At 49.3% G+C, this 13,439-nt stretch overlaps 1 protein-coding gene across 10 annotated transcripts in view; it reads right to left on the bottom strand.

Moving 5' to 3' along the window:
* ADGRB1 (adhesion G protein-coupled receptor B1) overlaps positions 1 to 13,439 on the bottom strand; it is a 260,482-nt gene that overhangs the window by 61,631 nt on the left and 185,412 nt on the right. For all 10 annotated transcript variants that reach the window (XM_040547414.1, XM_040547418.1, XM_040547419.1 and 7 more), the window contains one exon: positions 4,831 to 4,934. In XM_040547414.1, the coding sequence (XP_040403348.1) occupies positions 4,831 to 4,934 (104 nt within the window). The remainder of the gene's footprint in view (positions 1 to 4,830; positions 4,935 to 13,439) is intronic.

The raw sequence follows: 13,439 nt of genomic DNA, 5'->3' as shown, positions 1-13,439 counted from the left end.
GTGCTGCTCTCCAGGGTATCAGCCACTCCTCCCATTTTGGTACCGTCCAAGAACCTGCCAAGGGGCCATTTCCCCAGCATCCAGGTTGTTAATGAAGATACTAAACAGTACTGGTCCTAGAAGCAATCCCTGACAGAAGCTGCTAGTAACCAGCTGCTGGTTAGGCTTCAAGCCTTCGACCCTTACCCTTTGATGACCACCCAGCTTTTGATCTACCTTAAAGCCGCCAACTCAGCCCACAACTCCCAAGTCTGGCCACTAGGATGCTATGGGAACCTGTGTCAAAAGCCTTGGTAAGGACAAAATGTACACCGCCCACTTCTCCTCGCTGTCCATAAAACCAGTCATCCCACCTCAAAAGGAAAACGGATACAAGCTGTCCTCAAAAAATACATGCTGTCTATTCCCAATCACTTCTTGTCCATCATTTTGCCTGGAAATAGCCTTTATAACTACTTGCTCTTCAGCCTTTGCAGAGGCTGTGAGCAGGCTGACCAGGCAGTAACTCTCTGGATCCTCCTCCTTGCCCTTTTAAAAGATGGGTGTAACCCTTCTTCCAACCATCACAAACTTCCCTAGATAGTGGCTCTACAATACCAGCCAGCTCCCTCGATGTATTCCACACATCCTGTTTGGAGTCATGGACTTGCAAACGTCCACTGTATGGAAATGGTCTTCAGTTCCCTCTTCCTTTGTGATGGAGAGCACTTCTTCCCCAGGTTCTGCCTCTAGATACTGGAAACTGGGTGCCTGGGGGTGAACCTTGCCAGCAGACCAAGATGAAGAAGGCACCGATTACCTTGATGCTTTCTGTGTTCTCCTCCATTAGGATACGTGCCCCATTCAACATGTCCCTGAGCCATCCTTTAGTGCCGACGTACCTACAGAAACCCTTCTTCGTGCCTCGCATGTCCCTTACCAGGTTCAAATCCAGCTGAGGTCCAACCTCCCTAGTTCAATCCTGTAGCCTGACCTCACTGCCAAACATTTTCAGGCTGCCACACTTGCTGTTTCACCTGCATCTCCTCTTCTCCAGCCCAGGGATGCTCCACAGAAAGAAACCAGCATCACCATAAGGCCACCTAGCAAAAGAAGTTAGGAACTCGGAGCAGAGAGGGAAAAATGACAGGTCTCAATGGGTTTAGCCTGAGGAGAGAGCTCAGTAAAGGCAGAGCTTGCAGAGTGCTGTCTCACCACCCCCTGGCAGCTACATAGGCTCTGCCTACTTATCCCAAATATGTTGTACGCAGTCACCAAAGCTGGGAAAAACTCCCTGCAAACGTAGGGAGCTTCTGCTCCGGCCCGGGTCTTGTGGGATGCAGGGAAGCCCCGTACAAACTGAGACAGATGGAGAACGTGGGAAAACCCTGCAGTCTCTCTCTCTGTCCCTACCCTGCTCCTTTCCTCTCCGCAAACACTGACTCACTGCTGCTTCTCACGGCGCATACACGCGTCCTTCTCCCCGCACTCCCTTACTCATTCCTGCTACTCCCACCGGGGCCACCTTGGCATCACCAGCAGCAGCAGAGCTCCTGGATCGAAAGCGAGCGTTAAAAGCCCCTCGAGAGCTCGCTGGCGACCGCTAAATCAATCCTCGGCCTTGACGGGCAGGCAGGGAAAACAGCTCACGGGGCTCTCTCGGCGATACGGTGTTCAGGCAGTGCTGCCAGCGAGGAAGGTCTGTGGGGCCCCACGTGCTGACGGCGGCTGGAAGGGCCACTCGATAGCAGCATCGATCCCCGCGCCGTGCAAAGGGCACTCTGACTCCAGAGGCTGTTGAATTGCTGCTTCAATCTCGTCCAGGGATGGAAAAGCCACTGGGGCTCTTCTGAAGCATCACCGCGTCGAGATGCTGCTTGAAGGAATGGTATAGAGCTAAGCTGAAACACGGTACCAAGTCATTTCACCCCCTCTGATCCATGAGCAGTTCCTCTTCTCCTCGTTTTTTCATTTTCAATTAGTTTTCGAGTGGGAAGATCTTTTTTTTCTCTGATCTCCCCTCTTTCCCACGCAGGTGGTGGTGAACATGATCCCCACGTAGATCGTGGCTCCAGCTGTGACCTAGGACAACCGCTGCCAGGAGGTACCGAGGTCACCCCACTCCTATGTCCTATGTGTCACTGACCTCTGCCACAGCTGCTAATAAAGCCAGAGATTTCCCACCTGTAGCAGCTATTTCGCAGCCATCTGGCTACTGGGAACTGGAGTGAGGCCACCAACAGGCCACCAGAAGCCATCAGACAGAAGCGAGAGTGAAGGGAGGCCGTGCCAAGCTGGCCGCATCCAAGTGATGGCTTGCAGCAAGAAGCTCACGCCAGTCACGCGGACGGCTGAGTAGGTGCCACTAAAAAACATCTTTTAGTGGGGGTTTTCAATGTGACACGGGGGGCAAATTCATTTCCTCTCTGATCCCGAAGTGGGGATCGCCTCCCTTTTACTCTGCCCCTGATTCTTTACCATGTTCCTTTTCCCTTTTATTTTTTTTCCCCTTTCTTTCTTCCTGCTTCCTATGTATAAACAAATCCTAGCTGGGCAAAATTCTGGGAAAGTCTCCAGATTGTCAGCCTCAGTGAGCCTATTCATCACAAGAGGTTCATGCTCAAGCTGAGCTCATGTATGCCTGCTCCAAATGCCTTTGTCCAGAGCTCTGAATGGGAAATTTCCTGGCCAAAGCTCCCCAGAAGAGCTGAGCTCTGCTGACTGCACTCCACAGAAGACCAAGCAGACAGGGCACGAGGATTTTCTCCCCTGCACAGAATAAAATAAGACCGCTTTGATACATCTGCTGTATTTTAGCAGCTGGAATAATACTGACTATCCCACTTCTGAGCAATCCCCCAGCTGTTGTCTGGCAAACTGTCTAACATCTAGGGCAAAATGAAGTGAAAGCCAGGAGAATGTTGGATATGATGTTCCTGAGACCATTATTAGAACAGCACATTCATGTCCAGCAGCTATGCCTAAAATAAAAAGGACACACAGAGTGCTCAGGGCTCAGCCACGGGAATGCTGTGAAGTTTAGAGAACATGAAAACATGATCTACAGATAAGAAATGAAACAAACTCAGCGCACCAAAGAGAAATTTTAGAGATCACTCGATCATGCTTTACAAATATTTACACAAAGAGACTGAGGATAGAGAGCCCTTTAATCAAGATATATCTGGTCTCAGGATCACTTGGAAATGCATGTCCGTCCCTTGCTAAATCAGAAATGCCCTTTCAAGCCCCCCATAAACATGTCCCCCTGTTCGTGCTGAACTTGATCGTTTTGGGCACGGGTATAACGCCAAGGCTGCAATTAGAAATTACAAAGGGAATATTTTAAGCAGGGCAGGCAATTAACTTTCCTGGCCTCAATAACAGTAAATATTGAGGGGCAGGCTCCTGGAAGAAAACATAGTGTGTTACTCCAAATGACTCCATCGTGCTCCAAACTGATTCAACCTCATGTCTGAACTTAGGTTTCGGATCCTGAACTAATTTCTAAGAGGAAAGAGAGGGTGAGGCGCCAACACCTGCTCTTCACTCCTCTCTCCTAACTTTCCACTTGATCCTGACACCAGTGACACCAGTAAGTCACCTACCAGCGCTGCCCAGTGCTGCCCAGCCTGAGGAAAAGCAGGAGAGGACAAGGACTTGAGCAGGTCCAATGATACCCCAGGCACGGAAAAACCTGAGTTCTAGATAAACGTTATCATGATCAGTCTTCAGCTCAGAGCACTCACCATAATTAACCAGCCACTATGCACTGTCACAGTATCAACAACAAGGTGCATTTTTTTGCTCATTTTTTACTCCTTTGTCACTTTCCTCTAACAACGGGTAGAAAAAGTTATCTCAGTTCACAACTTGAACATGAATTGACCCTTTCCTCCCTACTAAGAGGTGTCATTGGACAAGGTAAGAGCCTCAGACTAATCCCTTCTCACAAAGGGTCCCAAGCAGTATATTCCCTGTAGCCACTCCATTTCAGTTTTGGGGGTGCTCACCTGGTTTTGATTTTCCTTATTTTGTTTATTTTAGAGTCAAGAAGCTCTCAGCATGTTAGTTTAGGAAAGGCAAGGCTTTCCACAATAAGCTCAGCCCTTGTGTGATGCAGTACATGGGGAGAACCCATGCAAATCTTGGGTTCTTGGGCTTGCAAGAGTCCACCAGCACGTATCGTACAGGGGCATGGGCCAACGTGGACCTTTGTTTCATACAACACAGCCACAAAATCAAGTCAGCCTCTATAATCGATGCAATTTAAGGTTGCACCTGACCTGCTTATAGGTGTACAGGAGCTCCCTGAAATGGGATGTAGCAAGGAATCCCAGCTGAAGCTAAAGGCAGGACATAACTACGAGATTGGAGAGTTATTTAGCCCGCTAGATTTAACATCCTTAAGCTCCTGAAAAGTGCTGTCAGTTCTTCAGACCAGACGTTTTCGTAACGGATCGTGGATGTTTTGATGGTACCAAAGACCAGCCCACGATGCCTTGAAGCAACCTGTCTGCCAGGAGGCAGCGTGCGTCCACCTCTCTGCAAACGAGGTTTCCCGGGGTGTGTAAAGGCATCAGAAACAGCACACAGCTTTTGAAAATGAACAGTGCGACTACATGGGGTCGTGGCACTCATTTCACTGTGCTAATTTCTCTGGCACGAAAAGCAAAGAGTGATGCCAACTAAGCCACCATGATGACTTTTTGCAGGACCCACTCGTTACAAAGGGGCTCTTCCTCAGGCACCAGGCACCCAAAACAGGACAGCAAAACCTCCAGGATCCATGTAGGTCAAGAGACAGTTACTTTCCCCAACAAGAAGAGAAGAAGAGAATGAAAGCCATACCTCCAAACAGAGACATAAATGATAATCAACAGCAAAAGTGTCAGCGAAGATACTCCACAGCCTACAATTAACGTGACAGAAGGGACCAGCACCTTTTCCATGTTCTGAAAGAGAGAAAGTAAGACATTAAAGCAAAAACAAAATAAAAAAAAAGGAAAAAAAAAAGATGCTCAGGAGACGCTACCAGCTCAATTTCACGGCGAGGACTTTCCTCCTAATTGTCTGCAACTCACCCGACCTTCACATCGCACTACCCACACAAATAAAGAGGAGAGAGGACCAGGATCTATTTTTGGGTGACCCAACCTTTGTTTGATCCCGATTCCGCTCCCACACGCACTGGTGTTAAGGCTGGGGTGACAATTGGTATCCACAGCCAGGCAGGGGTGTAAAAGCACAGGTTACAAGGGGAGGATTGGGCCCTTCATATCCAGTGTGAGGATAATTAATGAGGCAGAAGCAGGAGGCACTGCCCACACTCGAACGATTACAAATGAGATCTTCTGGGAGCGACTGATGCTGAAGCTTGGAGGATGAAAAGAAGGTGAAAATCTTCCACTGACTACAAACATCCATCTGGCAAGGGAGGAGACGAGGCAAGGAAAGGAAAAACACGCTGTCTACTCCCCCCAGGGACCCAGCATCCAGTCACACCATCCATCACTTCACCACTCTTACACTACCAGGCATCTCTTCGTGTGCCGGGGATTTCTGAAAATGCTGCTGTGCAACAGTTCTCCTCCACTGTCTGAACACAAAGGATCTGCTGCCATCAGTCCTTGCAACATCAAGAACAAATATATAGCGGCTATAATTCTCCTAACCTCGTCCTCTGCATCCCTGGGACCATGTCCATAACTAGAGTTATCTGCATCTGCCCGACCAACACCGCTAAATTCCCCTCGTTCTACAAATCTCTCTCACCACCTGGTTTTCTCTGCAGCAAGATTTTTTCTCCAGCATGTTTCTCATCTCCATGCCAGTGATCTCTGCTGGCATGCAGGCGGAGGAGCTGAGCTCTACCACGCAGCACAGGACCCTCTACATGAAGCATTTTGCAGAGATATGGGAAAACACTCCAGATTGGTGCCGTACCAAGCCCTATTGCTACGGCCGGGGAGATGAGATGGTTTCTGACATAGCAAGGGCTTGGGATCTGAGTTAAATTATCCCGTCGGTTTGAAGGGCTTGGGAAGATCTTCTTTACTTGCGTATTTCGATTAAGGCCACCTCTTAGATTTTTCATCTCGCTGGGGGGAATTAATGAGGAACAAAGCTTTCAGCACCCTGTTGCTGAAACCCACGGGAGCTATGGGAAGGCTGGCACAAGAGCTTAAGGGATCTGAGACAAAACTGAGCGATGAATTCAGAAGTTTGAATGCCCAGCTGGGCATACGTACCCAAAGGAGTACGGGCTGGTTGCAGGATTTTCACTCAAGAGCTGATGGGATACAGACGACTGCAGACTGGAAGCCAAGTGTGATGCTACATCTCTGCAGTGTTCCCACCCCACTGATCCTATTAGCCCTGACACTTCACCTTACCAGGACTGTACAGCTTCCCTGAGCTTCCTTTGGGAAATGGGAGGCTTGGGACTCTCCGAATTCACCGCTGTAGGATACAGACCAAGGTTCTGGACGCTGAGCCCAATTCAATTGGCTGAAATTATGGGATTGGATGTAAGACAATGCCTTAGTCCCTCTAATTATGAGCAATTGTGCATGAACAGCAAGAACATGGCACAGAGCCTCCCCAGTCCATCCAGCAAGGACCCGCATCTTCTCTCACCTAGAGCTTTCTGAAAAGGTTTCAGATCACACACTGAGTTTTCCTCTTATTTGGATAACTGAGATTTTTAACATCGACTGCTGGGACTCTATTCCCACTGTGGGAATTTACTCCTGCCAAATATTTGTGGAAAGTTAGAAGCAGGGTTTTTGAGAATTAGGTAAACACTGAGAAAGACACCTCAGTGAAAATATGAACGTTTCCACTTGTTTTCCATTAAAAAAAAGTTGAAAGTGGACATCTTCCAGATGGTGCGAGTGCTGAAATATTGCGTCCTGCTCCTTATAAACTGACGTGTGGAAGGGACCTTCTCTGGGAATCGAAGTCTGTGATTTAGTCAGGATACGGGAGAGAAATGCAATCCCCAGACAAAGCCACAGCTTCTCCCTTTGCCACCTCTACCCTGTTTCGCCCCGTAGAAGCCCAGCCCTGCCTCAAAGATGTAGGACTGCAAAAAATGGGAAGAAGAGCTCTTCAGACACGGACTGGGCTCTGCTCAGCCGCTCCAAGCTCCCTCCAACGCCTTTCCTCTCCCTGCTCCTCCCTTTCAGCAACACGAGTTCACATCACACGAGCAGTGGCCTGGGACGAGCATCGATTGTGACATTTGATTTAAGTAGGTCTCGTTTCACTGGCTTCTCATGGGCAACTGGATAAAAGTCGGGGAGGAGCTCCATTAAAGCAAAAAAAAACCAACCAACCAAACAAACAAACAAAAAAACCAGATAATTCATTTCTAAGCCATCTGAGAGCACCACGAGAAAAGGAGTTGGGATTTTAACAGAGGAGCAGACTTTGTCCCTATATTCCCAACTCAATAACCCTAATTCCCTTCCACATCCTCTCCAACCTCCTCCAGCCCCAAAACCCTCAGGTTCTTTCCCCAACTGGAAGCTGGGCTGGTGGGTAATAGCTGGTGTCTTCCTCCCTCTAGAAGACCCCGATCTGCTCCTCCTTCCCTTATCCTTCTGCCAAATTTCCACAAGACCCCTGGGCACCAGAGGCACTCTTCCCGAGGAGGTGCCATGACCCTCATCCCTTCTCCCCACAGACCAGGGATGGTTGGTCTGGCCCTATTGACATCACGAGAATGGGTAACTATAAAAAACACTGGCTGCAATAAAAGCAGGAGCTCACTTTTGGGGGGAACAGGAGGTCCTAAAGGTTCAGGACTATGTAGATTACGATCCTGCTTTCTTTTTTTTTCATTATTAAGGTTTCTCTGTCTTCCCCATCTTCCTTTCCCCCTCCTACACTCCTCCCCTTTGGCAAATGAAGCATTGTTTGTTTTATTTCTCCTGACTAATTAAATCCCCTGACAGAAGGTGGTTGGATGCTGAAGGATCTGAGGCTAGCAAGGAAAAATTTCTTCGGAGGAGGAAGAAGGGAAACCGAAAGATTGGTTTAAAAAGAAATAGCAATACCACCAAAATGACAGCAAGGAGCTCTACAGGAGCTCCCCGGCACCGCAGCCAAGAGGGAAATTGGTTCTTTGTGAAGGCCAGGCAAGGCACGGAGTGTCACCTTGTCCTGCCTGGACTGGAGATGGCACCAAGTGGCCCATCACTGCCTCTCCTCCATCCCCTGTCTGCTGCCGGTGGCCTCGGGGAGCCTCCCAAAACGCAGGCGAGACCATGCCCCCGGGGGGCTGAAGGAAGAAGGAAGACCTTCGCATGGGCACAGCAGGACAGAGCTGGTGGTTACGAGTCACAAGTGCCACCGTCCTGTCACCAAGCTTGACAAGGGAGGAGGGGAGCAATCAATGACATCAGCGAGGATGGAAATAACAAGCGCCGCTGCCCGCGGCTGCTGGCTGCCCGGCCACCGCACCGCCCTGCCTGGCAGGGCACAAGGACGCTCCTCTTCTTGACAATTTCCCTCGGCTTCCTTCTTCTCCTCTTCCCTTCTCTTCCTTTATCCTTTTTTTTTTTTTCCCCCCCTTTCTCCCTTGTCTTCCTTTTCTCCTTACTTTGGCCATTATCCATGACATGCTCTGCCTTTTCTTCTCGCTCTCACTGCTTCTCCCTGGCTCTCCCCCCTTTGCATTCTCTCCATGTCTCCCTTTCCATCTTTTAGTTTTTGCACCACGCCATGAAAAGTGACTTCATCTGAGCTGTGCCTGTTCTGTTACCCTGCTCTGGCTCCAGGGTCAAAGAGGCTCCAATTAGAACAAAGTCAAAAATGGTATTTTTTAATGCCACGCCGTTTGCCTGAGACCTTACAAGCAAGCTGTTACTTTCACTTTTCCCATCTTCGATACCGAGCAAGGCTGAACGAACTCTTTACAGGCACGACAGCCTACTAATAAAGTCACTGAAAAATTAAACCATTTGTTTTTCTCCCAAATTAGCTGCAGACATTTGAGTTTGGAGTTCGGGGCTTTGTTTTTGCAGATGCGTTTGCTGCTCAGAATGGTCGCCTTGAGCCTGTCATCTCGCACATTTTACATGAAAGCCTCATGAAATAAGAGAATTACGGAAGTCCTGGTTGCAAGGGACATCTGGAGGCTTCTAATCCAACTTATTGCTTGGAGCAGGACTCAGACTAACATTAAGTGAGGATGGCTTTGTCTAGATGAGGCTGGGAAACCCTCAAAGACCACGAGCCCCAGCATGCTTCTGATGGCCATGCCAAGACCGTGCCACTCTTCCAGGGAAACCTTTTCTTCCTAATATCCCGCATTATTCTTACAAGCTATAGCTTGTGGCTCTTGTCCCTTGCTATATCACCAGGCACAAGCCAGAGGAGCTTGGTCTCACGGTTTTTGCCATGGTACCTGCAGGCTGTGAGCAGAGTGCCCCTCGCCTTCCTCTTCGCACGATCAACTTCTACCGCTCAAGTCATGGGCAGTGAGACTCGTTCGACTCTTCTATGAACAGACTGGACCCGATGGCATGCTGCGCTCCAAAAACTGCTCAGAAACCACTTCGCTGTGCTACTGGACTAAAGGCTTTTCTCAGTTCCCCAGCAGTTTTTAAAGCCACTTTCTATTGATTTTGTTGCTGGTCGGACAACTCTTTTCAAAGCAGCGAGCTATCAAAGAGGTGGTAAAATTGCTGGAAAATACTGCTTTTACCAGTACTCATGAAAGCGAACTGCTTTCTGAACAAGGGGGTGTATGTCGGTGCTGTAAGAAAACAACCTAGGAGGGATGAATGACCGGGAGGGGGATGTGCTCTTGTCATTGGTGAAAAAAGTCCTGAAAACGTTTTTATCCCCACTTAGACTCTGAGTTTTTCATTCGGGCTCAGGCTCTTTGGGTTCTCCTGGCAGCATGCAGGCAACAAAAGCAGGTGTAAAGCTACGAGGAAGGTATGAATGCAATGCATCTAGGTTGTTGTCCCCAGCTCCTGCTGTCCACCAGCCAAGCATTGCTCACACCCAGGCTCCCGGCCAAGTGCAGGTCAAAAGGAAACTTGTTCACGGGATGTGAACTGGGATCTGCCCTACTCCAGGCACCAGGGAGTACACGGTTAGGTGCAGAAGCTCACCTGGTGGACAACAACTAGTTCCTTTTGTACCTGGCCTTCATTCGTTCTTACTTTAAGGCTCCCTTTCCAAACAATTGTCTCATTCTGAAAATACAGGGGTGCGTGTACGTAGCTATATGTGTATCTGTATGTATATTTAAGGGGTTTGGTGAAGCACCAGCCATGTTCCGCACCCCAGCACAACCACTGCATAAAAAGGACAGCAGTTGCCCCAGAGGGCAGCAACCCAGGTTATTCTTCTTTCAATACCTAAAGGGGTCTTATAAAAAGGATGGAGAAGGACTCTTTGCTCGGGTGGATAATGATAGGACAAGGGGGAATGGTCTTAAACTAAAAGAGGATAGATTTAGACTAGAGGTTTGGAAGAAATTCTTCGCTGTGAGGGTGGTGAGGCACTGGAACAGGTTGCCTAAAGAGGTTGTGGACGCCCCATCCCTGGGGGTGCTCAAGGCCAGGCTGGATGGGGCTTTGGCCAACGTGATCTGGTGGGATGTGTCCCTGCCCATGGCAGGAGGTTGGAGTTAGGTGATCTTGAAGGTCCCTTCCAACCTGAGCCATTCTGTGATCCTTCCAGGGCAATATACAGTGTTTTTAAGGACTTTGACAATGAGTGATGCTATGAAACCTTCACCTGGGTACACACCGGGCTCTTGACCCAGCTCAGCCATGTGCCCGCCTCAGAGGACTCTGCAGAGCCAAAAGGAGCAAAGCCATGCCCTCACTCATCCATACCCCATTACACAGCACAAGAAGGTGCTGCTCGTACTCCCCTGACCATCACACAGTGCTCAACAGAAGCAGCACAGACATCCAGCTGCCCAGCTGCAGCAGGGCATGCCAGCTGCTGAGAACCACGGCAAAATTACAGATACGGATGGAGCTGCTAAAGGGAAAGTTCAGTTTTCACCTCCTGGAAGAAGTATTTCTTGCACTAGTTGTTGTGGGTCTGCTCTGCCCCAAGACATTTCAGACTGTGTTACCCCAGGAGAAAATTCATGCACTAATACTGATCCTACCGGGGATGGGGAGAGAGGAAGAGTAGGGCACAGGCTCTTTTTGGTGGACCCCAAAATAGAGGCAGGAGCACGGATTTAGTGAAGGTGGGACCAGGTCACTGGGGAAAGGAGCTTTTTGGGGGCTCAGCATTATCAACAGCCCTACAGGGCTCACTTAACTCAAAACAGAGGAGCACTGAGGAGGCATGAAACTATTTTCCAGTTTTTGAGCGGGGCTTTGAGATCACTGCACGAAAAGCCCTCAGTGGTGTCATCAATAACCAAGTTCTTTGCAACTTCTTTTTTGGCATCCTCCCCGGCTCAGCCCATGTCATTGCAAGAGCGGTCCGGAGGATTTGTACCTCGTTTTGCTTCCTTCACATCACAACCACCATCTTCTCATGTCAAAGCGAATAGCCCCCCGCTATCGGGAGCGTATCTGTGGAGCTGAGGGCTCCTTTTATGCAATTCGGCCAGCCTAACGGGCAATTCTGTGTAATTACAGTCCAGGAAAATCACCCGGAGAGACACCTTAATGCGCTACTATTTATTAACAACTGCTAACTCCGCTCAGTACTGAGCCTGCTCCCAAGACACAACAGGGCAATCCGCCTTTCAAACAGCCTCGAGGAAGCTCTCGGGGCGGAGGAGTGGTTAGTAGGGGCAATATAATCATTTCCTTCAGACTGGTGGGGAATTACAGGAGGTAACGGCGGCGTTATCTACCTGCCAGTGGTCAGCATGACAAGTCGCCTTGCTGCAGCTCCGTGAAGGACCAGACTGCGTTCCCAGGTCCAAAACTTGAAGTCGGGACATCAAGGAGGGCTGGATCATGCTTGTATTAACATGAAGGACCCCACTCAACCGATCTGCTTTGGACTGAAAACACTGCCCTTAACTTCTCAGGGGCCTATATTGTCCCCCCCTGGAAATGGAAGGGGATGACAGTGCTCTCCCTCCGTCTGCCAGAGCTCAGTTCAGCTTGGATTTTAGATGTGTGCCTTAGGGGGTTCCCGGAGCTACGTCAGGACAATCAAGCACGAGCATCTCATTCTCTGCTGTGCAATATCAACGTGGGGAGGTACGAAGGAGAGAGAGCAGACAGTTTTTACTTTAACTGTTTCTTAGCTGGCCGTCCAGAGTACCTGTTTTCTAAATCTTTGCTCTTTATGTGCATGGTGAGACTTGCTCTGTCCCAGCCCTTCCCTTTAAAGCAAGTTTTACATGGTGGAAGAGAAAACAGAACCAATTTCCATGGTAAAGCTGGTAATAACCAAAGCAGCCTAGCCCTCTAGGGGCCCTCTTTCCTTCTGAGACACCCGAGGCAGAAGAGAACTTCAATCGGGCTGTGCAACACCACTATCAAATGCGCTGCACTGAGCAGCAAACCCTACCTCGCCAGGTCTGCTGTAGAAAATAAGAGGGCCCAGGACCATTCTGCTCCCCTGAGATGAAGTGATGTAGTAGAGCTGATGCTCTACCAGCTCAAGCTTCAAAATAGAAGGGTTTTGTCCATACCTTCTGGTGGAACTTCTATGGACCGTGCCATCCCCTGGGCACTGCAATTTGGCACAGGGACAAAGGCAGTGGGGACAATTAAAGGGCAGTGCTAGACTGGGATTTGATATTATTAATATTATTATTATTAACATTATTATTACTAGCATTATTTTACAGTATGGACAAAGGGGCTGAGTCTAATGACATTAAAAATGAGCCTCCTTCACTGCTCCTCTCTGCTTGGGATCGCCCCTTCCCTCTACTACACAGCAGACAACCAGTTCCAATAAAATCTGTAAAAGATTTTCATGCTCATCCTCGAATTACCCATCCTGGTCTGCTTTCACACGTGTGTTCTCAGCTCTGCTAACTTCAGAGCCGCAGTGCTCAGCCCCTCGCGGGGAAACGGGGCGAGATTTACACACAGCTAAAAAAAAAAAAAAAAAAAGAAAGAAAAAAGAGGAGAAAAAAATAACGCCATGGCAGAGTGGGAATGGAAAACGAGGGGGGGAATCCAGACTGTGTTTATCCTGATTTAAGCAGGGTTTTGGTTCCGTGCCAGGCGACGGCGTTTCACCAAATTACTCCAAAACAGCCCGCTGTTTGTTGTACTCCCTCGGCGTCGTGCTGGCGAGCCGTGCCAGAGCTGCGGCTCTCCCGGCAGAGCGGGCGATGCTCACCCTGCCCTGGGGACAGCCCAGCCGAAGGAGGAAGGTGTCTGGAAGTCCCCTTAATTTCTGCTTCCAGCCGTGATTCCTCTCCTGCAAGGACTCGTCTCTCACCGTTCAGCCCCTGAAGGTTCCTCCGCTGGGAATGGCTCCTGACCTGAGCTAGG

The sequence above is a fragment of the Cygnus olor genome, chromosome 2, assembly GCF_009769625.2.
Source record: "Cygnus olor isolate bCygOlo1 chromosome 2, bCygOlo1.pri.v2, whole genome shotgun sequence".
Taxonomy (NCBI): Eukaryota; Metazoa; Chordata; class Aves; order Anseriformes; family Anatidae; genus Cygnus; species Cygnus olor.
Note: the sequence above shows the minus strand (reverse complement) of the source record. Positions and strands in the feature narration are given on the sequence as shown.